This window comes from Canis lupus, chromosome 24 (genome assembly GCF_048164855.1).
Source record: "Canis lupus baileyi chromosome 24, mCanLup2.hap1, whole genome shotgun sequence".
NCBI classification, from domain to species: Eukaryota; Metazoa; Chordata; class Mammalia; order Carnivora; family Canidae; genus Canis; species Canis lupus.
Window position 1 is genome coordinate 41,867,793 of NC_132861.1, and position 26,226 is coordinate 41,894,018.

A 26,226-nucleotide genomic window follows, 5' to 3' on the forward strand; every position below is an offset into this window, starting at 1 on the left:
CCTGGGTGTCTCAGTCAGGTAAGCATCAGCTTTCAGCTCAGATCATGATCTTAGGGCCCTGGGATCCAGCCCCATGTCCATCTCCCTGCTCAGCAGGTGTCTGCTTCTCCCTCTTCCGCTGCCCTTCCCCCTGCTTATTTTCTGGAGTGTGCACTCCCTCTCTCTCTTTCAAATAAATAAGTAAAATCTTTAAAAATAAATGAATAAAATAAAATAAATTGTCACTAGTCCATTTTAAATTATAAGCCTCAAAACCACCATTTTGCCAAATATGGTAAAAGTAAACTTCGACTGGCATACAAAGTTTCTTTATCACTTGCCCTTTGCCTGCCTCACCAGCTATGTGACAGATATTCATTCAACAATTATACTTGTTAGTACCTATCAAGTGGTATTCTATTATGTGCTGAAGACATAGAAGTGAACCAAGTACTTGTAATACTCTGGTCATGGGGAAACATACAGTTCAGTGGGGGAAGAGACATTAATGGATCTGCAGACATTTTATGTATTGGGCCAGGAAGTAAGTATCTGGGTTTTTTTGGACTGCATATGGTCCCTATTGCATACTCTTTTTCAGTGTTTGCCTATTTGCAACCTTTAAAAAATATGAAAACCGGGATGCCTGTGTGGCTTAGCAGTTGAGCATCTGTCTCTGGCTCAGGGCATGATCCTGGAGTCCTGGAATCCAGTCCCTTATTGGGCTCCCATGGAGAGCCGGCTTCTCCCTCTGCATATACCTCTGCCTCTCTCTGTGTCTCTCATGAATAAATAAATAAAATCTTTTAAAAAATTAAAAATATAAAAACCAATTTTAGCCCTCCAGCCCTACACCACCAAACCAGATTTGTCGTGGCAACTCTTACAAACCCAAAGCAAATGAATGTGCTAAATATCATCGTTTTGTGTGTGTGTGTGTGTGTGTGTGTGTGTGTTTTAGATTGTGATAAATGACATAAGTAGGAAAAACAAATGTTACAAAAGAAAATGATCTAACCACCTGCTCCTCACCATTCCTTTGTACATGCTATTTTCTTGCCTGGGCATCTGGTCCTGTTCATGCTTTTTCCACCCATATAGCTCCTATTCAGTCTTTAAGACATACACACACAGTCCCTTCTTGCAGAATTCTTCCCTGTAGCATATTGTGCCCAACTCTATTACAGAACTTATCACATTGAGTGGTAATTGTTTATTTACTTGGCTGATTCTCCAATTAAACACTAAAAACTTGGAGAAAGGGAACATAATTTATGTTTCCCGTACTCAGCACAAGGCCTGTCTATTCATTAGATACCCGGTCCTTAGGTGAATGAATAAGGATGTAAGCAGGAGCACAGCCCAAAGAAAGAAATCTGCTTGAGAAAAGGCACAAAGCCAGGCCATAGACAGATTGGTAAATGCTTGCTTCAAATGCCAGTGGAGGGAGTTTGCAATTTGCCTTGTAGATATTACAGATTCGAGGAATATTTTTAAGCCAGAGACTACTGTGATCAAAATCATGTTTTATGGAAAGTAGGATGGTGTTTTGGGAAGTTTATGAGCTTTCCAGCCCGCAGAGCTAGATCACATCCTGGCATTACCACCGATTGATGGTGACTCTAGATTAGTCCGTTGAGTTCACAGAGTCCAGTTTTGTCATCTTTACACCCAGTTTGGAAAGGCTCAAGGACAGACTGACATTGGCTGCAGATTCAATAAGATAAATAAAAGAAAATGATGTTTTTCATGGTCTAATTACTTAAGAAATAATAATTGTAATAAATGGACTTGAGAACGGGACAGTCTGGATCAGAATAGCGTAGCAAATGGTCCTCTGTCATTACCAAAAGAAAAAAAAGTTTTACAAGAAACTATATTTAGGCCACTAATTCTTAAAATGTATGTTTAAAGTATAAATATTATAATCATTAGTGTTAGTTAAGAACTAACTTGTACCAAGCACTGTGCTAATGCTTGACATGTATTCTCACTTAATCCTCATTTTGAAAAAAGCCTACATTTGCCACACTCTTAATAAATGTTACGCTGTATTACAGTAATATTTCATCAAGTATAATCAGGATGTAGAAGATTCAGATCAAAATTCTAACCAGTGGGGATGTCTGGGTGGCTCAGCAGTTGAGCATCTGCCTTCGGCCCAGGGCATAATCCTGGGATCCAGGATCAAGTCCCACATTGGGCTCCCTGCGAGGAGCCTGGTTCTCCCTCTGCCTGTGTCTCTGCCTCTCTCTCTCTCTCTCTCTCTCTCTGTGTGTGTCTCTCATGAATAAATAAATAAATCTTTAAAAAAAATTCTAACCTGTGTTTCTAATACATGGTTTTTAACTTTAGGGTTTGCAGGAAAGCCGGGTGAGAAAGGAAACAGAGGCATTCCAGGGTTACCAGGTTTGAAAGGATTCGAAGGGCCACCTGGACCACCAGGCCCACCAGGTAGAGTTGATCCTCTTATAGAAATATCAGGCTTTAAGTGTTCCCAGATCTAAATATAACAAAAATGTGTTTCATGACCTATGGGGTTGAATATGAATTTTGCTCCCATAGTCCTCCAACAGGTATTTGCTTCGAAATTAAATCAAAACGAAGCTGCTTATAGTCAGCCTGTACTAACGAAAAAATATTAGCTTGCACAAACCTCCATCTTTCTACTACAAAGTTTATTTTGGCATTGCTGGCATATATTATAAAATATATATACTGTAGTGTATCACAAGATCACATATCATAGAAGGAAATCAGATAATGATTTAGAGGTTTTCAGATTTGCCTCTTCCTTTTTTAAAGCAAGCTGTTGATTTTGCAAAGAAGATCTTTAAACTGAATTAAAGTAGCCCCATATTCTCTATGACCCCATCAATGACAAAATATGTTACATGGCAATGCATTTCAGGATTGCATTTGGAACTCTATTGCCATGTGGTGGCAAGAGCCCTTCTCTTCTGTGCGCATTGCACCTAGGATGATTTTGATGTTTGAAATCCAGGACTGTTGACAAGAATCTACTTTCTCTGATTTTACATCTTCTGGGTCCTCAGTCCCTTCCTCGTCTGATGGCAAAAAGGCAGCTACCTAAGCACTTAAACCAGCTGGTCTGGCTGCTCAGAACTCATTCATTCATGCAAGCAACAAATATTTATTGAACATCTACTATGTCCAGGGACTGTGCAGGGCATGTGACTCTACTTATTTGTTCCCAAGGCCCCCGAGGAGATCCAGGCAGCATTGGGAATCCTGGAGAAGCAGGACCACGTGGAAGTCCAGGAAACATGGGGAACATGGGGATGCCAGGTAAGGTCTAAGATCCTTTTATGAGCCTAAAGTTCATGCTGCCTCCCAATTCTAAGTCTTCTGTATTGTTTGTTATTTTGGTTTCCGAATTAATAGAAAGTTGGTATAAAACTAGATTACTTTGAGATGAAATGTACTGTGTGCAATTAGAACACAAGTGAGAACAAAACAAATATTCATATTGTGTAAAAATCAGCCATTATAACTACCTCATGCCTTAATGATTCTGAAAAGCCAACTTCTTGGGAGAAGGGTTATTTGTGCAAAAGTTAGGAGTAGAATGTTTCAAGATCCCTGTGTTTACCTATTTTACCTGACCTCTTTCCCTACTTTCAGGTCTTAAAGGACACAGGGGACCTTTGGGACTACCAGGTGTCACTGGAAGACCAGGCCTCCCAGGTGTTCATGGTCTCCAAGGAGACAAGGGAGAGCCAGGTTATTCAGCAGGTACAAGGCCAGGACCACCGGGACTAAAGGTATACTGGCCACTAAAGTAGTTACACTTCGGTGGTGGAGTGAGTCTCTAAGTATCAGCAAGTGTCTGGATTCAGTGTGGGCAAAGAACATTGAAAATACTGCTGTGTTTTCAGGCAATTATTTGGGTCTTTTATCCTCTTTCCACAACTCAGAACGCCTCTCATACAGCTAGCTATCAGTTTATGAGTTTATCCCTCAGGTTTCGATCCCCGAGGAGTTGGTCATAACTCTCCCTGCAATTTAAGTATGCTGGCTTTGCATTTTGCACTGGTTCCCACAAATAGCCATCCTGTTCCTGGCACCTGTCGCGGTGCTGGCACATAGCAGACATTTAAGATGCATTGCTAACGAAGTAACTAACTAGATGCAAGCAAGCAGAGTTCATAGTTCTGATCACATATCCTGATTATATGAGGATTTTAAAGGTGTTTGACTGACTTTAAGGGAGATCCAGGATTACCAGGTGCCATGGGAAGGAAAGGAGAAAGAGGGCTACCTGGCACCCCTGGCCATTCGGGGCCTGCTGGAACTGAGGGAGCCCCTGGACATCCCGGAAGTCCTGGCCACCCAGGTGAGCATTGGCTTTATAACTCTGAAAGCCAGAAGCATGACACTTAGCATAGCCCTTACCCCCTAGAATCAGCTCCATAAACAGGAAACTATTTAGGTTTTTGTACAACAATTGCTTTTATTCAACATTGGTTTTCAAATCCTTAGATACTAAGGAACAATAATCAGGGGGAGCCTAATTTTACTGATCAGCCAGTTTGGTGGACTGACATCTAAAAATCCTGATCCTGTGGAAGATGTGCTTGGCTGGCTCTATTAGTAGAGCATCTAACTCTTGATTGCAGGGTGGTGATTCAAGCCCCATGTTGATCCTCTGAACAAAGCTTAAATGCTGCTTCAAAGAATTCAACCTAAAAACACAAACTGTTGTTCTATTGTCCAATCTCATGATGCTTGTATTAGTTTTCTAGGGCTTCCATAACAACACACAGACTGGGTGGCTTAAAAAACAGAAATTTATGTTCTCACGGTTCTGGAGGCTGGGAGTCTGAGATCAGGGTGTCAGCAGGGTTGGTCTCTTCCGAGGCCTCTCTCCTGGGCTTGTAGTTGGGTATCTTCTTGCTGTGTCTTCACATGATCTTCCTTCTCTGTGTCTGTGTCCTCATCAATTCTCCTTGTAAGGACACCAGTCATATGGGATCAGGGCCCACCCTAATGACCTCATTCTAATGTAATTGCTTTTTTAAAGACCCTATCTCCAAATACAGTGATATTCTGAGGCAGTGGGGTTAGGACTTCAACCTATGAATTTGAGGGCAACACAATTCAATCCATAAGAGTGTTGCAGTTTCTTTTTTTTCTGGCATGTTTCCAGGTCGAGTGTTGGCTTACTTTCTTAGTTATCATTTGAGTTTAAGTTTCTGTTTTGTTTTATTAAAAACAACTGCCAGGCTACTGGGTTGCAGCTTACTTGAAGTTACTATTTAAAAGATCTTTTCAAGTACTGAAAGATTCAGGGGATTTGCTGTTAACTCCCAATTAAAGAAATAACATCAGATACTGAGTGGTCCATGTGGTTGGTGCACACATACCTTTGAAGGTGATGTGACACATCTCTGCTGTGTTTCTCTGGGGAAACAGCAGTCAGGACAAAGGCCTGAGGGCCAGGGTGAGCACAGGTAACTTCAGGAACTGACTGCTTCAGCCATCGATGTAACCGTCCCATCTCCTGCTGTTCTTTCCTTCTCTTCTCTCTTCTTTTATAGGAAAGCCAGGCCCTGATGGAGATTTGGGGTTAAAAGGCATCAAAGGCTTCCCTGGGTCCCCAGGAGTCAAAGGACCTCCAGGTTCCATTTTTGTACTTTGTCTATTTCCCCATCCTGAGGGAGGCACATTTTCTCCCGGGGTTGGAATCTCTGTGTACCTACCTATCTGCTGCTCCTTGGAAGGTAGCTCCTAGGTAGCCAGACAAAAATGCAAAACCTGTGAAGTTAGGTGTTTACACCTACCTACCTAACTCAAAGATCTGCCAACCCACACATTCTCAAGTGATAATCCTCGTGATAGTGTTAATCTGTACGTGGTTTTCACTGTGAATTGAGCATCACATAACTACAGTTCTAAAAAAGGAGCACCTTTCACAGAATTTTACATGTAGCATTTCTTTTCTTAGGACCTCCAGGAATCCTAGGATCTCCTGGACCTATGGGCATGAGAGGCAACCAGGGCCGTGATGGAATCCCTGGTCCCCCAGGAGAAAAGGGAGAAACAGGTATAACTTGCTCATTAGCTCAGGAGCACCCCGGTTTTATTTTGCATGAATGGCTAGGGGCATTGTAATCCTTCACTGCTCCAGAGATTGTTCTCCCACAGAACTAATGTGCTCTGAATGTGCGGTAATTAAATTACCTTCTGTTGCCAAAGTGAAGCTGACCAAGTGGCATAAATGAAAAAATTTTTAAATATTTAATTTATTAATTTGTGAGAGACAGAGAGACAGAGAGAGAGGCAGAGACACAGGCAGAGGGAGAAGCAGGCTCCATGCAGGGAGCCCGACATGGGACTCGATCCCTGGGTCTCCAGGATCAGGCCCTGGGCTGAAGGCGGCGCTAAACTGCTGAGCCACCCGGGCTGCCTGGCATAAATGAGATTAACCACATATAAGATATTAACTCACCAAAATGATCTCTTTCAGGTTTGCTGGGGGCACATCCAGGCCCAGGAGGGATCCCTGGTCCTCCAGGTGAGCAGTGCTGCCTCCCTGACCCTGGTGATAGCTTTGAGGACAGAAACTAATTGAAATGATTGATATATCAAACAAATGTATTACCATCATAACGAAGTGAATGAATTAGAACCTGTGATCCAATTTTGGAATTTCCTTCTATCAAAAGTCTTTAAAAATCAAAAGACTTGCTATGTGTTCCTTTGTTGTGGTCGTTGGCATGGTTTAGAGGTATCGCCTCCTAAAATGGTGGGGGTGGAATTACTGGCTTCTCCAGGAGCATCCCTTCCTGCTATTCTGAGTGGGGGGTGGGGGTAGCAATAGTGTATAGTAATGACACGAGTTCTTTCCCGCCATGTTACCTTCATTTTGTAGCTTGTGGTTCATGCTACTTTTTATTTAGGGCTACCAGTAACTCTCTCAACACCAAACATGGTTAAAAAAAAAAAAAAAGTCATTCAAAGCATATGCAAGTTTTTATTTGGGCAGACTGTGAGTCTGGATTTCTCATGCCAGTGTTTTACAAGATAAGCAGCTTCTTCAATCTTTTTCCAGTTGTAGAGAAATCTGCCAGAAGAAATATTAGATTGCACCTTCTATTGACCCTTCTTAGATATGGGCCCTGTGGATAGGAGTATTTTATTAGCAAAAAGGGCTCATGTGAATGAAAACCTCAGGATATTGATGCTTGCAAGAACCAACAAGGAGTAGCCAGGTACTGGGGCAGGAAGCTCAGAAGGGCGGGAACTCCCTCTTGACCTACCAGCTCAACTGTGCAAAGTTTACAAGAGCTGTCCCTTTTCTTTTTTCTTTTTTTTTTTTAAAGATTTATTTATTTATTTATTCATGATAGACACAGAGATTGAGAGAGAGGCAGAGACACAGGAGGAGGGAGAAGTGGGCTCCATCCCGGGAGCCCGACAAGTCCCAGGACTCGATCCTGGGACTCCAGGACCGTGCCCTGGGCCAAAGGCAGACACCAAACCGCTGAGCCACCCAGGGATCCCCAAGAGCTGTCCCTTTTCATTTGTTTCTTGATTATATCATAGTCTCTTTGGTTGGGCTCCACGTTCTCATACCTCCCAGACCCCACCTACCCTACCCCCACGTGCACAAAGGCTTCTCCCTCAGATCACAGATCAGTTTTAGAATTATGGCCGAAAAGAAACTATTTGTCCTATTTTCCTGGACAAAGCTCACAGTTTAACCATTTGGGTGAGAACACTTTGGCATCTATTTGGAAATAAAATCTGACATAAAATGATCATCTTAAGTAAAAAAGCCTTAAAAAGATAATAACTAGCCTAATTAAGTAAGTAAATGATTATGTGCCTCCCTCTAGAATAACTAAAATATAGACAAGAGTTCATTGAGGCTTGGAAGGTATGAATCCTTTTAATTAGTTTTAATTCTCCCAAGTGCTAAGAAGGAATCATACTGTAAACAAGGAAGCATCTTTGTGGGCATGAACTATGTAACCTAAGACTGCATCACGGTGCCTCTGACCATTGCCAGACCCTGTCATACAAATACAGCATTTCAGAGCTTGAGTGAGCTGAAATCATCTATCCAACATCTTCATAAAAAAGCTGGAGAACATCAGACACAAAGGCTAGACATTCAATATTTCAATATTCATCCATTTCATCATCACCCTGTCTTCCTACATAATAACCTCCCAAGCCTTTCCCTGTGCTAGCTGCTCATCCAGGCTTTCCCTTCTTCTCCTTCCTGTCTCCTACCTGTGTCCCATTTACTATTTCTAGAATAATGCAGAGATAGAAAAGAGAAGGGAGTGGTTATTTTTAATTCACACATTACACATTCATGAATGTCAAAGCACAAATTCCTTGAAGGTTCTCCAAGATGAAAAATATTAGTAATTAAGCGGTGACCTCTTGGGCATCCTCTTTGGTAAAGACAAACCTCTGGCCACATTCATCCCTTCCAGGGTAGTTGTTTGCATCCGGGGGGAGAGGCAACCAGAGGACAGAATAGTGACCTCGACTTTGTTGCTGCTTTGTCTGGGTATAACTGGGTGACTCTTCAAATGTGCACATCAGTGCCAGGAAGTTTGGCTCTGATTAAATAATGTTATTGTAATTAAAGTTCATCCGATAATAATAATAATGGCGGCACGTAGATAGAGAACACTTTAGAGCTTACACTACCCTCTTCCATCTGTGTATCATTTCACTTGATCTTTAAAGACTGAACTACATCAGGTTTTAACTGTCATTTTTAAAATAGGAAAACTGACACATACAACAGTGAGGTCACTTTGCCAAAATCAAACAACTAAAGGAAGGCAGAAATAAGGCTCAACTCAGTTCCTAGTAGGCCTCTATTAAAAAATATTTCGTGACTCTTTTATTTTTTTTATTTTTATTTTTTTTTCGTGACTCTTTAAACACAGTGTCTGCATTACCAGAGATACCCCTATGCTGTAACCCCAAGTACAAGGCATTATGAATCTTACCAGACTTTTTTTTTTATAGGAGCCAAAGGAGACAGGGGCGCCCCAGGCCTACCAGGCCCCCCAGGCAGGAAAGGGGCAGTGGGAGATGCCGGGCCACGGGGACCCACTGGCATGACGGGACTCCCAGGGCCACCAGGTTTTCCTGGTGCAGTCATCCCTGGCCAGAAAGGAAATCAAGGTCCACCAGGCTTCAGAGGAAACCCAGGTAGAGGGTCTACTTTTAATAAGATAAAAGAATGAAAAGAGTGTTTGACTATTAATAGAAGCTTTTGGCCTTCTGCTGATATGACCTCATTGCTCCTTTTGACCTCTGGTCTTCACCTTCTCCAGCCCATTGGCTCACACATAGAGGGCAGCAAAGCTGGTGGTGGTGGTGATCCTGTTGTTAAGTTTTGATTTAAATGTGTTAGTTCACATACAGCGTAATGCTAGTTTCAGGTGTACAGTATTGATTCAGTTGTTCCATATGACACTCGATGCTCATCAAAGCTGTTGGTGCTGTTGAGGCTAGTGGAAAATTAGTAAATGACAAATTGATAAGCCTGAAGGAGAGAGATGCATCCCATCATGAAGATTTATTTAGTTGCTAGTATTGAGTACTGTGCTCTGCAAAGATCCTGCTCTAATAGACCTTTAGGAGGGAGACACGGTTCCTGCCTTGGGCCAGGTGCTTCCCTGTTTATCTCATTCTCTCTTTGCCACAAACCCATCACAGAACACAAAGAACATGCAGGGTAACAATAGGTGTAGGGTTTATCCATTCTCTGAAAACATCACCGACAGAACTGGCCAACCTCTCGGACTGGCAATACTGACAGGCACTTTGTAAATTCAGGTGAGCCTGGTCCTCCAGGCCCTCCAGGGAGCCACGTGAAAGGCATAAAAGGAGACAAGGGACTCATGGGTGAGCCTGGCCCCAGAGGTCTACCTGGAACTGTGGGAGACAAGGGGCCACCGGGTCAACCGGTAAGTGTGGAAAATTATCTTGACTTCTTATATTCTTCTAAATCAATTGCCAGGATCAGAGGTACCCAGAGGCAAAAAAAAAAAAAAAAAAAATTCCCATCTGTGATGTTTCTGTGCACCCAAGGGAAGAGTCTGGAAGGTTGAGAGAATCTTCAGAGTTGGACAGATTTGGCCTCTAGAAGTTTGATTTGTAGGGGACCCTTTTCCATGTTATTCCTGAGTTTTTCTTGTTGAGACTCTAAGCAATTCCAGCAATGGAATATATATATATGTTGTCCTCTAGAGTTTGGGATCGCTCTACAGGACAACATAATTTTCCTCTAGTAATAATGCTTTCAAAGTTATCTGTCCTAGGGGCACCTGGGTTAGCTCAGTGGTTGAGGGTTTGCTTTAGGCTCAGGTCATGATCCTGAGGTCCTGGGATTGAGTCCTTCATCGGGCTTCCCATGAAGCAGGGAACCTGCTTCTCTCTCTTCCTATGTCTCTGCCTCTCTCTCTGTGTCCCTCATGAGCAAATAAATAAAATCTTTAAAAATGTTATCTGTGCTATACCCCGAATGTCTATTTCCTTTTTCCCCCGATGTACCCTCTAGTGTTTATAAATAGCTCCCACTTGCTTCGAGTATTTTCCCCCTGTATTTTTCAAATTCAGTTTAACACTTGATCAACCCTGCATCTATTTTGAATATATCCTAGTTGGTCAATATCTTCCTTAAAAATGTAGCCCCTGGGACAAATACCCCCTGCAAGTGAGAACTCGGTATCCCCACAGAGTGGCTAAAGAAGCGAAGACTCTCACCAACTTGAAAATCACCATCATATAATCCAACGTAAAATTCTGCTTGGGCTGTTTGGCTGCCATGTCAGCTCATTGTCACTGCACAGTGAGCTTCTGGTCAACCAGAGCCTGTGGCACACATGTGCACACACGCCTACCTTTTCCTCATGAATGTCTTCCAAACTTTCTCCATTACTTTTAGTTCTTGCCTGTTTGTTTGTAACTTAAGTGCAGAACTTTCACATTTATTTTTGTATAGATGTCATTGTGTTTAGTTAGGCTCATGCTCCCAGCCTATGAAGTTCTCTGAATTAAGTCTCTCACTGGACACCTGGGCCATCTTACCACATTTCTCCTTCACAGCATATTTGAAAAATCCGTTCCCCCTGTTTACATCAAATTCTGGGAGATTGATGAGAGAGTCAGTTATATCTTCAGTGTTCTGTGTTTTCATCACTGATGGGCAATGAGGTACTCCTGGTGGTGTGTCAGGAATCATGTTATGTTCTCTTAAGTTCTCTTGGTATTTAGTTTCCAGAATCTACCTTTTTAAAACTTTTTTTAAAATGCATCATTTGCCCAGTCTTCAATATCTCTCATGTTCTCCATGATTCTTTGAAAGTGCCAACACTGATCCTGTAATCACAGGGAACGTCCTTCCAAGGGCACTGGGCTGTGGAAAGTGTTGTTTGGAAATGTGATCTCCCTTAAGTCTTTTGGTGTTTCCAAGAGCAGTCTGAGCTTCTACATTTGCACCTCAAAGATAATTCTTCTTACCCAGGGGCTTAGCCTGGCACCAGCAACTCCTCCCTGGTTGCTTCTGCCTCTGGAGAACAAGCCAGACCTCAGGAGCCTGAGAGTTCTTGACCAGGTGGTTCTGTTTCCTCTCCCTTTTTCTTTGACCTCACAACAGCTTATTCAAGCAATAGGACTATTCCTTCTTTCGTCTTCTTGCTCCAAAGACAATTGACCCAGAGGCCAGTTTTGCTATTCATGGCATTTTGAATGACTTTCAGTTCATTATTTTCAAGTAATAGGAAAATTCTCAATTCATATGGACAGTGTAATGGTAGATTTAACTTACTTTCTGATATGTAGCTCCTTTCTGAAGCTCTGCCCTCTTTTCCTTTTCCTGTGACCTTGCTTGAGCATTCCATGGCTACAAGGGCAATTAGTGTGGGCCTCATAAGGATGGAGCATCTCCTCCTGGTCTGACCACTACATCCTTGCCAAAAGTTCATACCAGAGCTCCCCTGGCAACCCCTTCATGCTCCCAATCCCTAGACACTTTACATGCCTAACCCTCTGACCCAGAGTAATTTGTAACTCTGCCAGCTTAGTTAGAATGATGATGAGTGCCACAATTCAATATTGGCCCTGTTGTCTTTGTAAAAATTACAAATAAAAAAATATAATTTTCATTCTGGCAGTCCAGTGCCTACTCTTCCTGAAAGATCTCCAAATACTGGGCAGTTCCATTTAGGATACAAAACATTCAATTGTGTTCAGTACTCATACAATAGACATTAATGTCCAGAAGCTGTGTTTGCGCTTGAGCCTAAGGGCAGGTTTTGCTTCTGTTTAATTGACAGCAATAATCCTAAGGAGAGGTCTAGGTGGCAGAGGAGCTAAAGGGGGATTGGATAGATGGGAAGGTAAAAATGAGGTCTGTCCACTTCAGCTCATTCTGACCCAATGTAATATTATATATTGTCTGCTTGAAAAAAAAAAAAAGACAGAACTGCAGTGACTGTTGTGATTTTTAAAATTTGTTTTTGGTTCTGCTCCCTTTTATTTGAAATGCAGGGAGCACCAGGGAGCCCAGGTCTGCCAGGGCTCAGGGGCGATCCTGGATTCTATGGATTTCCAGGTGTTAAAGGTACTGTTTTTGTCCACTCTTTGGATGCAAAGACAATGACTGTGATTTATATTTTAGGGCATGCAAATGATTACTGAAAAACTCTGGTCACCATGGACAGTTGGGGTGCAAATAGGACCTTGGTTATTATAAGTGAAGAAGGAAGACCACCAGCACCCAAACTCAGAGATCTTAAAAATTAAATCCATACGTTAAGGATAGAATAAATAAAAATAAATAAGTAAAACAAATAAAATAAATAAAACAGTTTAAAGTGGTTACCTTTGAGAATACTGACATATTTTGGGTTAGGAATGGGCAACTACATCAATATCAATAGTATTTCTTTGAATTTGCTTGTTTTAACTTGCGTATGTGTTATAATTTTAAAAAGCTGAAAACCTAAATGAGTATTTACCAAACTATGAATGGGGGAGGGTAAGTAAATTTTTATATGTGGATTTAGGTATTTGTTGTTTGGGCACATGTATTGTGTTTTAATCAGAAGAGAACTATACTTTGTGGGGTTTTAAGTTTAAAATTTTCGTCCACATAAATGTAAACTTCAGGTTTCAGAAAATAATTTTCCCATCTCCCATAAGGATGCTATGAACCTTAAATAAGGTTTTGAATACTGTATTTGTTGTCTTCACTGATTAAATCTTCTGCATTGCTTTTGTCAGCAAGGAATCTATTACTATAGACAACACAGGTGCTAAATAGTGCGTGTGTAGCCAAAGGGAACAAAGCCACATTTTCACAAAGGAAAACCTTTTCCAGGTGCAAGACAGAACAATGTAGAGTTGAAAGAGAGCCTTTCTCAATGCTTTCAGGATCCTTCCTGAATCACTGACTATTCAGGAACAAGTTAGTTAAGAATAAATCAGAGCAAATGATTCTGAGGATTCCCACTAGACATTGTGGGGGAGGGTGAACACTGGCAGGTAGCCTGGGAAGCGCATCCCACCTGTTACACCCCACCTCTCAGAACAAGGATATGTGAGATTGTAAAAAAATTCTATAAAGGCTCAGGGCGCTTGGGTGACTCAGATAGTTAAGTGTCTGACTTTGGCTCAGGTCAGGATCTCTGGGTCCTGGGATCCAGACCTGCCTCGAGCTCTGCTTCTGGGAGAGAGCAAGGAGGTCTGCAGGGAGCCTGCTTCTCCCTCTCCCTCTCCCCCGCCCCTTACCCCACCCCTGCCTCTCCCCCTCCCTCTGCCCTGTCTCTCTCAAATGAATAAATAAAACCTTCAAAAAAGAAGTTATATAAAGGCGCCACTAAACAAAAAAGTTCTGGTGAAATATTTAGAGGTATTTAGATGGGACATTCATAAAATCAGTTCTTTTGAAATATGTTCCATGAAACACATTCCTCTTAAATTTCAGAATAACACCATCTATCAGCTGGCACTACTGACAAGTTTGCACTTCCTTATTTGGACTTTTAATCCCCAAAAGGAAAAATGCTTAGGCTTCTTCTGATGTATATAAACAAATATGGACATCTTCCTCAAGTTCTGATACCAAGTGGATAATTTATAGTTTCCAGTTAACTTTTAGCACTATGATGATTTTATTTCTTCTGTTTTTTTTTTTTTTTAAGATTTTATTTATTTATTCATGAGAGAGACAGAGAGAGAAAGAGGCAGAGACACAGGAGGAGGGAGAAGCAGGCTCCATGCAGGGAGCCCGACATGGGACTCATCCCAGGACTCCAGGATCACGCTCTGGGCTGAAGGTGGCGCTAAACCACTGAGGCACCCTGGGATCCCCTATTTCTTCTGTTTTTAAAAAAGCTTTTATTTGAGAGAGAAAGAGAGCGTGCACAAGCGGGGGCGGGGAGCAAAGCAAGAGGGAGAGGGAGAAGCAGACTCCCCACTTAGTGAATAGCCTGATACATGGCTCCATTCCAGGACCCAGGATCATGAATTGAAGCTAAGTCCGATGCTTAACCAACTGAGCCACCCAGGTGCCCCTTGTACCTCTTCTATGAACACCATATTCAGTATTAAAATATTTCTAAGTGATCAGATATAATATTTATAATATTTCAGGATTTTTTAAAGTATTTCTCCAAATCAATGATTCTTGGTAAACTTTTACTCATGTCAAAGACTATTTGGAAGAGAAATCATACCATTTTGATAGTTTACATGAAAGCAGATATTCTAGATGCATCCATGAGAGTTCCCAACATAACAGGCTCTTAATGAAGCTAGAATAACAAGCCAAGAAAGTATATGACTGTGACAGTCGATATAAGCACTAAAATAGGTTTTATTGTTACTTCATACTTTAAATTAAATATTCAATTGAATTGGTTTCTGGATTTAAAAAGTGAACTCTTAGGAATTCTTCCCCTTCAGTACTAAACTACAAAATCTTAATGCCTATTTCTTGAATATATTTTTTAAAAGACGTTAAACATGACTGATTGGGTTCAAATAAAATATCAAAAGTTGTAGTCATTGTCACAGCTCCTCTGGTTCTAAATCCGAGGTATATCCTTCCAGTTGACCATAAACCTGAAGAGATAGGGAATCCAGTGTTCTAAGTGGAATCAAATCATCTTTTTTTTTCCCTTTTTTTTTTTTAAGGAGAGAAGGGTAACCCAGGATTTCCGGGACCAGCTGGACCTCCAGGGCAAATTGGGCCAAAAGGACCACCTGGTAAGTTTTATTTCCTTTGTGTTGCTTCTCATGAAGAAAGGGGAACTCATCAGTGAAGCCATCATTCTCTTCTGCTCATATCCATAGGTGTCCGTGGAGACCCTGGCACAGTTAAGATCATCTCCCTTCCAGGAAGCCCAGGGCCACCTGGCCGTGCTGGAGGACCGGGGATGCCAGGAGAACCAGGGCCACCAGGGCCACCAGGAATCCTAGGTATGGCATTGGCAGCACTGACGTGGGTTACTAGGAAAGGGTTGAACTAAAATCTCTAGAAATTGCTTTGCAAACGAGCAATACAACTTTGCAGAAAATGTTACACATTACAGTGTTTTTTTTATAGTCTTAGGAGTGAGCTTGTTTTACTCTTTATCAGCAAATAAAAGACCTTTTGAATCTACTGAAAACTGTCATGCATACAGTAAGCTTGAGCAAATACACGTTAGGGTGCGTATGTGTGTTTTTTATTAGGTTCAAGTATTATGTCTATCTTCTCTGACAACTCCCAGTCTTAGAGCTCTATTTCTAAATGATTGCCTGAATAAACTTGAGTTCTGTATGCATATACTTTTCTAAAACTTTGTACAGCATTTGGAAGAGTAGTCAACGCAGATGTATGTTTAATCTTATGAAATCTTTTCAAAGTATTGGTCTATGGAAACCGAACTAACCCCTCTGTGTAGGGTTGGCACATTTTAATAGGCTTCTGAACAGAAGTGTTATGTTCTATGTTTACCTGAATTACCTGGGATATAAAAGAGATACTACTTTGGTCAGTACAAGGGAATAGCCAATTCTGGAACAGTGTAAATCAAAATGGCAGCACAATTTTAAACTGCTGTTATTTCAGATGTTCCTAGTTCTGTTTGAGTGGGGGGGGGGCGGCTTTTTGTTTTGGGTGTAACAGGTTGGATGACCAACTGTCCGGGCTTGTCTGTAAGTGTTGTAGGACTTTCATTGCTGACACTGGGGAAGTCCCAGGTAAACTGGGGTGGTTGGCCACCCTACGTTTTATCCTGTATGAACCATTCAACAGAGTGTTGGGTTTTTTGCCTAGGACCCTGTGGACCAAGAGGTAAACCAGGCATGGATGGAATACCAGGAACTCCTGGGCCAATTGGAGAAAAAGGCAACAAAGGTTGTAAAGGCGAGCAAGGTAAATAAGGAGCTGGCTCGTTCTCTTCACTGAAGGAATACTGTTTCAATATAGGGAGAAGTCTCGTTCGGATATGTGACTGTAAGAGTCATCTTGCTTTTCAGTTTGTTCACATTAAAAGCCAGGAACAAAACGTTCATTTGGAAGAAGGCGAAAAACGAAGAGTTATTGGAATACACCATTCTTCCTATCTCTTAACTGGGCAAATAAATGTACTCCAAATTTTTAGCCTTAGGACAGACAGACCTAATAAAGCACCAATTCTATTTTTGGGAAGACCTGTACTGTTTTTAATTATTTATAAGAGTCCTTATCTAATAACAAGTACTTATAGTAGTGGCATTTAAGTACACAGTTCAAAAGAACATCTTGATATGAACAGAAGAGCAACTTAGTGTCTTTATTGAGGAAAGCCATCTTTCCACTATGCCATGCATGCCATGCTTGAATCCTGAGTGAGTGAACAACTCATGTGTTATCCTGAAAAAGGCCCTCTTAAATATTTTAGTCTGGGTGGGGATAAGGTCCCTGAACTTTGAGGGGAAGTAAGAGGGACCTGCTGGGAACAGGATTTCTAAAATGACAAATATGTCTGGAAGGCTGTGGTCCAAGGCCATTTTTGCTGGCTGTAAGCAGGGTCTCCAGAACCAGAGGAAGCACATACCTCTTCTGGAGCTTGAAGGTGTTTATGCTGGAGCTGAAGCTAAATTTTATCTTGGCAACAGATGTGCTTATGTGTACCAAGTAAAGAACACTACAGTGAGTCCTGGGGGCAAACCTGAGTCATCTGAGGGAAAGTAAGTCACACAAGCTCCTACTCATGCCAAATTCCAAAGCAACCTTCCTGCTAAAGCCACTGGCTACAGAATCTGTGTGTTGCTGTACCCCCCGCCCCCCCAGGATTTAAACTTACTGAAAAATAAATAAAATAAGGTATAGATTTGTTCTCTTGTTAAAAAATATTTTTTTTTAGTCTGAACATAAGCTATTATGTCAATTTGATATACTTGGATCAAGTATATCAACTTCTGCAAAAGTTTCAAAAGGACTTTCTAGAAAATTCCTAGATAACAAAATCTTCTTTTTAGAATTGCTGATTTTGTTAAAGTAAGAAAAAACATGTTTTTATTTCCCCATTTATTGACATATGACCAGGTCTACTATAATAAAACTGTAAAGACTAGAGACTTGAATCTTAAAAAATTCAATAGAATTATGCATATAAATATATAATATTATGATATCGTGCATAATCACTCATGATTTAGCAATGTCATGAACACACGTAATCATTCAACTTTCCTTAAAATGTGTTTTCCAAAGTGGCAAAATGTAAAACTCTTAATTCATAATTCTATCAATTAATTTTATTAACTGAAAACTTTACTGACCAAGTTTCAGAATTGGGCCATAGCAAGAGTGAGGGTCCTACCCTACAAATCATGTTGGGAATCATTAGCAAGTAGATAGAATGAGTCCTAATGCCATAGGGCCTCGTAAGAATGATAAAAGGATCTAAGAGTTAATAGCACAGGTATAAACTGAGAGCCCTGGCCTCTCTCTCTCAGAAATGCAGACTATCCTTATGATGCATACTTGCATGGAAGCTCACTTCCAGTTCTTGTCATGCTCATCTAATCGCAATTCCTGTCCAGACAGCTGGAGGCATCCTTAGCTTGTGTCCAATTACACTTTCTGGGAATGAGGGTAGATGTTGGGAAAATTGAAGAATGTGTATCTTCCTCTATCTGATATATTAAAAACATACAATTTTGGACAACTCAAGTAAGAAATGAGACTTTGATGAATTTAGATATTAATAATAGGTCTATTTTTAATTTCAAAGAATAAGCCAAGACCCCTGGAAGACAGGAATAGAGGGTAGACTGAAAAAAAAAAAATCTTGGGGCTTTAACAAATTGTTAAATGATTGACTCCTGAGTCTTGACTACACTGGGGCATTGCCGGACTCCAGGGCATGGCCGTTTGTGGGAAACAATAATACCTCTTTTGACTCATGGGCCCAAAATCCAAGTCTCTACCTACCCTCTTGCATTTCTTTAGGACCCAAGGTGGGTTGGGTGGTGCTTGGGGTGTAGAGGCAGTGGAAATGGATCAGGGGTTAACGGGGGATGGAAGCCAGTGCCAAAATCATAATAGCTAGCTGATGATGAAAAGAAGAAGAAAGAACAGGACAATGGACAGAAGGATAGCTCTCTGGTATATTATTTAGAAAGTGACAAATGTGTGTTAACTTACTCTAGGGCAGAGGAAAAAAAAGTATAAAAACTACTTATTTGGCATTAAACTCATATAGATAAAAGAAACTAACTCTTACCACAGTAAAAAAAAAAAACGTTTTATGCCATATTAATTGATTAAAAACTTTCTCTAAGTTTATACCTTTAAAAGAACTTTCAGTTGTTTTCCATGTTTGCTGACTTTATCAAAAGCACATGTCATTTTTTATTATCCACTTGAATAGACTTTCAAATTGTAGATATTTGACTTATTTAACCACTTTGTAAATAAGGTACATTCATTGGCACGCAAAAGATGTACATAAAATGTGCTGGCCACTGTGTGAGGCATCACGGAAGACAAAGAAGCCCTCATCTCAAAAACTCACCACTCGATATACACAAACATTTATACGACGAAGAAGTACTGTTTGACACTAGACAACATTTAATAATACTTGGCCATTTTGTAAACCATTCTTCTGTAGGACCCCTTAAGGAGGAGCTTAACAGATATACATAAGCATTTAAATTAGTATTTTGAGAAAATGAATTTGAGGTTTTGTTTGTATCACAACATGTATAACATATTTTTTAAAGGACCACCTGGATTAGATGGACTGCCAGGCTTGAAGGGGAGACCTGGAGACCCTGGACCACCTGCAACTGGGACCATGAAGAGGGGCTTTATCTTCACCAGGCATAGTCAGACCACAGTGATTCCTTCCTGTCCAGAAGGGACAGCGCCACTCTATAGTGGCTTTTCTCTTCTTTTCATACAAGGAAATGAACAAGCCCATGGACAAGACTTGGGTAATGTCCCCGTCCTCGTTTTCATTCATTTTGTTCCATACCCGGATTGTCAATTTTTGTAGCAGGGGGTACTTCTCTCTGCACTGATGTGCAAACAAGCCTGAGTACCTTGCAGCACTTTTCAAAGAGAGTTAAATAAAAAAACAACAAGGGCCTAATGTCAGGTTTTCGTTCTGGAATGCACAGCTCTGGAAGGAGCCTACCTCATGAATGTTAGTCTAGCTCGTCCTGTTCAATGCAAACAATTTTCCCTTAAGTCACGTTTGCTTTTTAATCTTAAAAGTAGCAGCTTTTCTAAGGCTTTATCTAATTATTAGCTATTACATATATTTGAATAACTGGAAATACTTTGAAGCAAAGATTTTCCCCACTGACCTCGACCAGTCCTCAAGTGCCAGACTGATGAGAAACGGTCACCGGAAGTATTAAGAGGGTTGGGGGAGAAGGAGAATCTGTTTACTTCTTGGATCTTTGATTTCTCTCATTGTTACAACATTTTTTTTTTAAAGATTTTATTTATTTATTCATGAGAGACACACACAGAGAGAGAGGCAGAGACACAGGCAGAAGGAGAAGCAGGCTCCATGCAGGGAGCCCAATGGGGGACCTAATCCCGGGTCTCTAGGATCATGCCCTAGGCCAAAGGCAGGTGCTAAACCACTGAGCCACCCAGGGATCCCCACAACTTTTTATTTATTTATTTATTTATTTATTTATTTATTTATTTATTTATTTATTTATTTATTTATGATAGACATAGAGAGAGAGAGAGGCAGAGGAGGAGGGAGAAGCAGGCTCCAGGCCGGGAGCCCGACGCGGGACTCGATCCCGGGACTCCAGGATCACGCCCTGGGCCAAAGGCAGGCGCCAAACCGCTGAGCCACCCAGGGATCCCCTCCCCACAACTTTTTAATAACACATTCTGCAAATAACTTTTTTGGGGTTGTCTATCTCATTTCTGCCATAGGTTGTTTTAATTAGCCTCTACCTAGTAATGTTACTCAATATAATTTTAATGTACTGAAAGTGATACTCAGTCTGATGTTTCATTAGGAACTCTCGGCAGCTGCCTGCAGCGATTTACCACAATGCCATTCTTGTTCTGTAACATCAACAATGTCTGTAATTTTGCATCTCGAAATGACTACTCATACTGGCTGTCAACACCAGCTCTGATGCCAATGGACATGGCTCCAATTACTGGCAGGGCCCTGGAGCCTTATATTAGCAGGTAAAAATCTAATCCCTTAGCTCTGTGATGGGATCAGATGAATCATTTCATTTGTAATGGAACGTAAGGCAGCACATATAGGGCAGAAAGTGCTGATGCTGCCATAATCTCTCTTTTTAAGATTTTATTTATTTATCTTAGAGAGAAACAGTGTGCAAGTGGGGGGATGGGCAGAGAGGCAGAGATAGAGAATCTCAAGCAGACTCCATGCTGAGCTCAGAGCCCCATGTGGGGCTCAATCTCATGACTCTGAGATCATGATCTGAGCCAAAACCAAGAGCAAGACACTTAACCAACTCAGCCCCCCAGGCGCCCCAGCTGCCATATTCTTTATTTCACATTACAGATGCACTGTCTGTGAAGGTCCTACGATTGCCATAGCCATTCACAGCCAAACCACTGACATTCCCTCATGTCCCAATGGCTGGATTTCTCTCTGGAAAGGATTTTCGTTTATCATGGTAAGGAGGAAAGGAACAGCAAATTCATAGTAAAGAATACCCTTAGAACCTTACATTGGACTGGGTGAAATGTGGCCCCCAAAACTGATGCTGCCTGACATTAGTGTGCACAGTATTCCATGAACATTTGCTCGAAAATCTGGAAATACACTTTTTTAAAGTAGGTTTTTTTTTGTAAATAATGGAGCATTTTAAAAAATGACTTTACCCATAAATTCTAAATAAGACATTTAGGTGAAGAGTAATACTATATTAGTAATAGAATGCCTGCTTTAAAATGTGGCAGCTGTTTTATATACATTGCCCATAATCCTTATGGAAACCCTGGAGGTAGTTTTGTCTTCTACAGTTTTATAAATAAATATGAAGACCCCAAAGTCTCACAACTAGTCAGTGGTAAAACTAGGATTTGAACCTGAGTCTATCTGCTCTAAAATCTTTTTTGCCTTACCCTGTGCCCCTTTGACATTCATATGAAGATGGGCACTAAGAGAAAAAGCCTTTTAAAGAAAGATTCCCCAGATGTTAAGTGCTAAATGAAGAAATCTCTGGACCATCAGTGATTCTGCTAGCCGCACATATGCGGTTGGTGGTTATTCATTTTTTTTGTACAGCATCACATATGATACATTATTCCCCCTTAATTACTCGCAGACATCCATTCATTTAGCTATTAATTCAACAAGTATTTATTGAACATCAACCATGTGCCAGGATTGTTTAAAGCACTAAAAAGAATACCAACAATGAACCAAAGTTCCTGCTGGTCACGGAACTTCTATCTTAGTGGTGAAGGTAGACAGCCAGCAAGAAGACAAAATAACCGTAATAGTAATGGGTTCAGGTGGTGATTAGTACTCTGAAGAAAATAAGGAGAGAGATTGTTCAAGAGAAGAGAGGTCCAGGAAAGCCTCCTAGAGGTTATATTTAAGCAGATTTCTGAACTATGAAAACAAGCTAGCTGAATAAGGAAAAGGAGCATTTAGGCAGAAGAAATAGCTTTTGCTTTATTTTTGATGACTAATCCTCAACTTGGAAGGTACCTCGAGTATTAGCAAATCTGGGTAAAGAAGTATAAAAGTTTAATTCACACGATTTTTTTTTTTACTGAAAAAAGAAAAATATATTTTTACTACAAAAGAAAAAGAGCACTGAAAATTTGAACACCATGCACAGAATTCTTATCCAGATATTTTTAATGTGAAAGTTCACAAGTGCAGGTTCTGAGGGTGCTGGGCAAGCACTGGCCTCCCCCGGCTCCTGCCTGGAAGAGTTCCGAGCCAGTCCGTTTATAGAATGTCACGGAAGAGGAACGTGCAACTACTATTCAAATTCCTACAGTTTCTGGTTGGCTTCGTTAAACCCCCAAAGAATGTTCAGGTAACTATTCAAAGTCAAGTTTAATCTGATGACCCAAATGCAGAACTATTCAGAGATTGCTATGTTACATTTTCCTTAACTGCGTGTCGATGAACTCACCTTTAAAAGATCTCCCTGCACCAACAAAATCCTGTTTAGCTTGGCACTCCCACCTTACAAGTGCTCTCCAGTCAACAAGTAGCTATGGTTTTGTACTACTGCACCAGTGAAGACCCAAAAATGTGATTTTTGTCACCACCAAATATATTTATCATTTGTCTATAAGCTTATAGCAAATTACTGAATAAAACCACTAAATGATCTGCTGCTTTTAACTGTACTGGAGGACAGACTATTTAAAGGGTAAGGGTGGTTTTGATGACAGAGGATCTGTGAGTTTGGATTACAGCCTATGTTTTCCTTACTGCTGCTGAAATACAACTAAATCATAAAATGTCGACGTACATACCTTTACAGAAATATACCTCCTACAATAAGGTTTAGGTGAGCTACAATATTTATTAATAAAGCTCAAACCCAGCCAAGTAGTTCCTCTTTATCTATGCATTGATGACATCTTTTGTTTGTGTCTTTTGCTTTTGTTTCAGAAAACCTATTCCATCAACTACGAAAGCTGGGGAGTTAGAAAAGATAATAAGTCGCTGTCGGGTGTGCATGAAGAGAAGACAATGAAGAAATAAAACAGAACTGTTCTTTTTTTGTCCTAAATAAGCAAGTTATGATGCAGAATATGCATTTATTTAGGGATTTCCTTTAACCATACAATATGGTTCTGTGATGACTTAGTACAAAGTTTCTATTTGTTTCCCCGCACAACAAAGCATTTGTTTTAAGTCAGTTCTGTGATCCTGGTATCTAAATCTTGTGCTCTTGCAGAGTTTCCCATGGTAAGGCAGCAGACTTTTCAAAAAACACCACTGAAATCATATTCCACTTGTATCCAATTGCATGATCTCAATGGCGATTGTATAAAGTTTGATGCTACAAGTTAAGAGCTATTTGGTCCACTGGATTCCCAAGATTTTGCCCCCTTCTATTCCAGTCTTTGAGACTCAGGGAGGCTAAATTAGTTTAGGATGGTGCCACCACACCCTTTAGTCCCTGGGACTGGAAGGAGATGTTGGGGCAGGTAGAGTAATGGCTCCTCATGAACCAGACTGAACTTTCAGACCTGTTTAGTAACCTAGGGCCTGAGGAAGCCGGAACTGAACTGAGGTTCATGGATATTCTAGCGCTTTTTCAGATGTACCCAAGACTAAGGCCAAAAGGGGGTTTCCCTGAATGGCTTTGTTCATATTTTTTAAAAGATTTTTTGTTTGTCCACTGAATTCCTTTCACCACAGCAATGTAACCTGCTTGCATTCAAATTTTGCCCTTAATGAATTAGTTTTAATAGGATGCTGTTACACACATACTCTAAAATGTATCTAGCTTTTTTTTTTTTACCAGTTCACCCACCCAAATAATAAGGACACTACTTACTTGATGTGCACTTTATCCCCATCCCTATAAATGTTGAGAATGCTTAAGACATTTGCTCACTAATCAGGCTCAAACTATTTTTCTTTTGCTGTGACACATTCATACTCCATGTAACCTAGGTATTTCCAGGTTTAGTCCCTATTTCTCTAACTCTTTGTAAAAAATGTGTTTTATATTACATGTTCTCACCAACCATGTTGAAAGAATCGTGTAAAAATCTTAATGTACAAATTGTATAGCTTTGCAGATATAGGTCTTAAGACTTGCTTTTCAGTGTGTTGATACATTCCCAAGGTTACTTAATTCAACTAAACAAGCATTTTGTTCAGCACCAAGCCATGCCCCAGGCACGGTGCAAAATTACAGACAGCAAAGGGGAGAAAAAGAGACTAATGTTTCTGATCTGATATCCCAGAATACTAACTTAACTGTTGCCGTTAAGACTCCCACATATGTGAGCTGGCTTTTCCCCCCCCTTTTCATCCTTTGTCACTGTTCTTATACTCCATCATCATTATTCAGCAGGCCTCAATAAAGGTTTACAAACAAGATTTCTGCCAGGGAAAGCCAGGACATCTAGTTTCTCTTAGGCATCACAGAAGCCAAGGTAGGAACAAAATTAAGAAAACAAAAATCTGCAAGACACTAAGAACCACTTGAACTTGATGGTAGCGCTATTTGGTGGATCTCAGAGGTCAGGTATCCTGAGGCAAAGCTCTGAAGATGTTTCTTGATCCACCCAGGTGGTGTTGGTGGTGCTGATACTTAAATTCAGGTTATTGCTTTTGTCTCTGTGGCTCTGTAGGTGAAGGTGTAACCCCAAAGGCCAGCACAGACTGTGACCATAGTTCACATCCTTCATTGCTCAGGTGACTGCTGTCAAGCCATTTTTACATTTAAACATTATAAAGTGCATTTTACTTAGATTATTTACTTAGACTCACCTAATATAAAGACTTTTTTGCTCTAAGAATATCCTACTGTCCCAGTTGTATAATAATGGCATATAGGGGCTAATGGATGGCCACAAACCCTCGATAGGACAGTAATTTACAAAGTGTGGTCCCTGGACCAGTGGCATCAACAGCCTCTGGGAACTTGCTACAAATGCAAATTTTAGGGCCCACCTCACACTTACAGAATCAGAATCTAGGGGTAAGGCCCAGAAATCTGCATTTTCACAAGCCCTCCAGGTGGTTTCCAACACACTCAAAATTAGGAACTGCTGTAGGCAAACAGCCAAGAACCGATTCTACAGGCAGTTACCAGGTACAGCTGGCTATAATTGCTCATCTGTGCCTCTCTTTAAAGTCCAAAGTCACAAACCACCCTACGGTCATCTAATTTAACTAAAACGTAAAAGCCCTAGAGTGGTGCTAATGCCAAATTACTTACTGGCCTCTGCTTACCCAAGCCTCTGTGTTCTCTTGCCCTGTTAGCAGCGATGAGAAAGACAGGTGATGCTAAAGCCTTACATTCCAATGAAGCCATATTAACAGTTGGTCAGTCATACCTCTAAGACTGAGCCTTAAAACATAGCTCCCATGCATTTCTTTCCAGATGCCTATGAAGAGCTTATATTATGAAGATTTAACTTTGTAGATAAAATGTAAATAACTTGTTTCTTTTCAAATTGGGGCTTCTACTTTGGAATTTCACAGCGTGCTAAAATAATGGATTTCTCAGCGGTCTCTTTTTGCAAGGTAAACATTACTAAGTAACTTATTTATAAAAGTATTACAATAATGCTAAATTTGAAATTTATTGCTAATTTAACTTACAAAGATTTTTCTATGCAGCAAATGTAACTTACTGCAACTAAACTTAATTTAATGTTTACTCTATAACCAAATGAAATATATTTAAAAATATATTGAATATTTTATATTATTATATCCTGACAACATTACAATATTGTAATGTACTAATATTTCTGTAATTATAGCTAAAAGTTATTTTATTGTATTGTCTAAAAATAAAATTTTAAAAAATATATCTGGTCTTATTTTTTTTTCAAAATGGAAATAATTTTTTTTGAATTGTAAAAATATGTGTTTACTGTAAAAACAACAGACAATACAAAAGTTTTGAAGAATATAAAAATTGCCATGATCTGTCACCCTCACCCAAGATATTTAACGTATATGCTCTTCCAGAGTTTTCCTGTGTAAATATGTTTTTAAACAAAAATGGAAATAAAAACATGCTGTTTTGTAA

At 40.4% G+C, this 26,226-nt stretch overlaps 1 protein-coding gene across 1 annotated transcript in view; it reads left to right on the top strand.

Annotated features, from left to right (window-relative positions):
• COL4A3 (collagen type IV alpha 3 chain) overlaps nucleotides 1-26,226 on the top strand; it is a 130,559-nt gene extending 104,333 nt beyond the window's left edge. Inside the window, exons 35-52 of the mRNA XM_072796482.1 lie at nucleotides 2,335-2,433; nucleotides 3,199-3,288; nucleotides 3,625-3,764; nucleotides 4,210-4,336; nucleotides 5,541-5,621; nucleotides 5,948-6,046; nucleotides 6,470-6,517; nucleotides 8,998-9,183; nucleotides 9,814-9,944; nucleotides 12,529-12,601; nucleotides 15,178-15,249; nucleotides 15,337-15,462; nucleotides 16,304-16,402; nucleotides 19,243-19,455; nucleotides 20,509-20,686; nucleotides 21,033-21,147; nucleotides 22,355-22,527; nucleotides 23,115-26,226. Of these exons, the coding sequence (XP_072652583.1) occupies nucleotides 2,335-2,433; nucleotides 3,199-3,288; nucleotides 3,625-3,764; nucleotides 4,210-4,336; nucleotides 5,541-5,621; nucleotides 5,948-6,046; nucleotides 6,470-6,517; nucleotides 8,998-9,183; nucleotides 9,814-9,944; nucleotides 12,529-12,601; nucleotides 15,178-15,249; nucleotides 15,337-15,462; nucleotides 16,304-16,402; nucleotides 19,243-19,455; nucleotides 20,509-20,686; nucleotides 21,033-21,147; nucleotides 22,355-22,527; nucleotides 23,115-23,199 (2,135 nt within the window). The 3' untranslated portion in view covers nucleotides 23,200-26,226. The remainder of the gene's footprint in view (nucleotides 1-2,334; nucleotides 2,434-3,198; nucleotides 3,289-3,624; nucleotides 3,765-4,209; nucleotides 4,337-5,540; nucleotides 5,622-5,947; nucleotides 6,047-6,469; nucleotides 6,518-8,997; nucleotides 9,184-9,813; nucleotides 9,945-12,528; nucleotides 12,602-15,177; nucleotides 15,250-15,336; nucleotides 15,463-16,303; nucleotides 16,403-19,242; nucleotides 19,456-20,508; nucleotides 20,687-21,032; nucleotides 21,148-22,354; nucleotides 22,528-23,114) is intronic.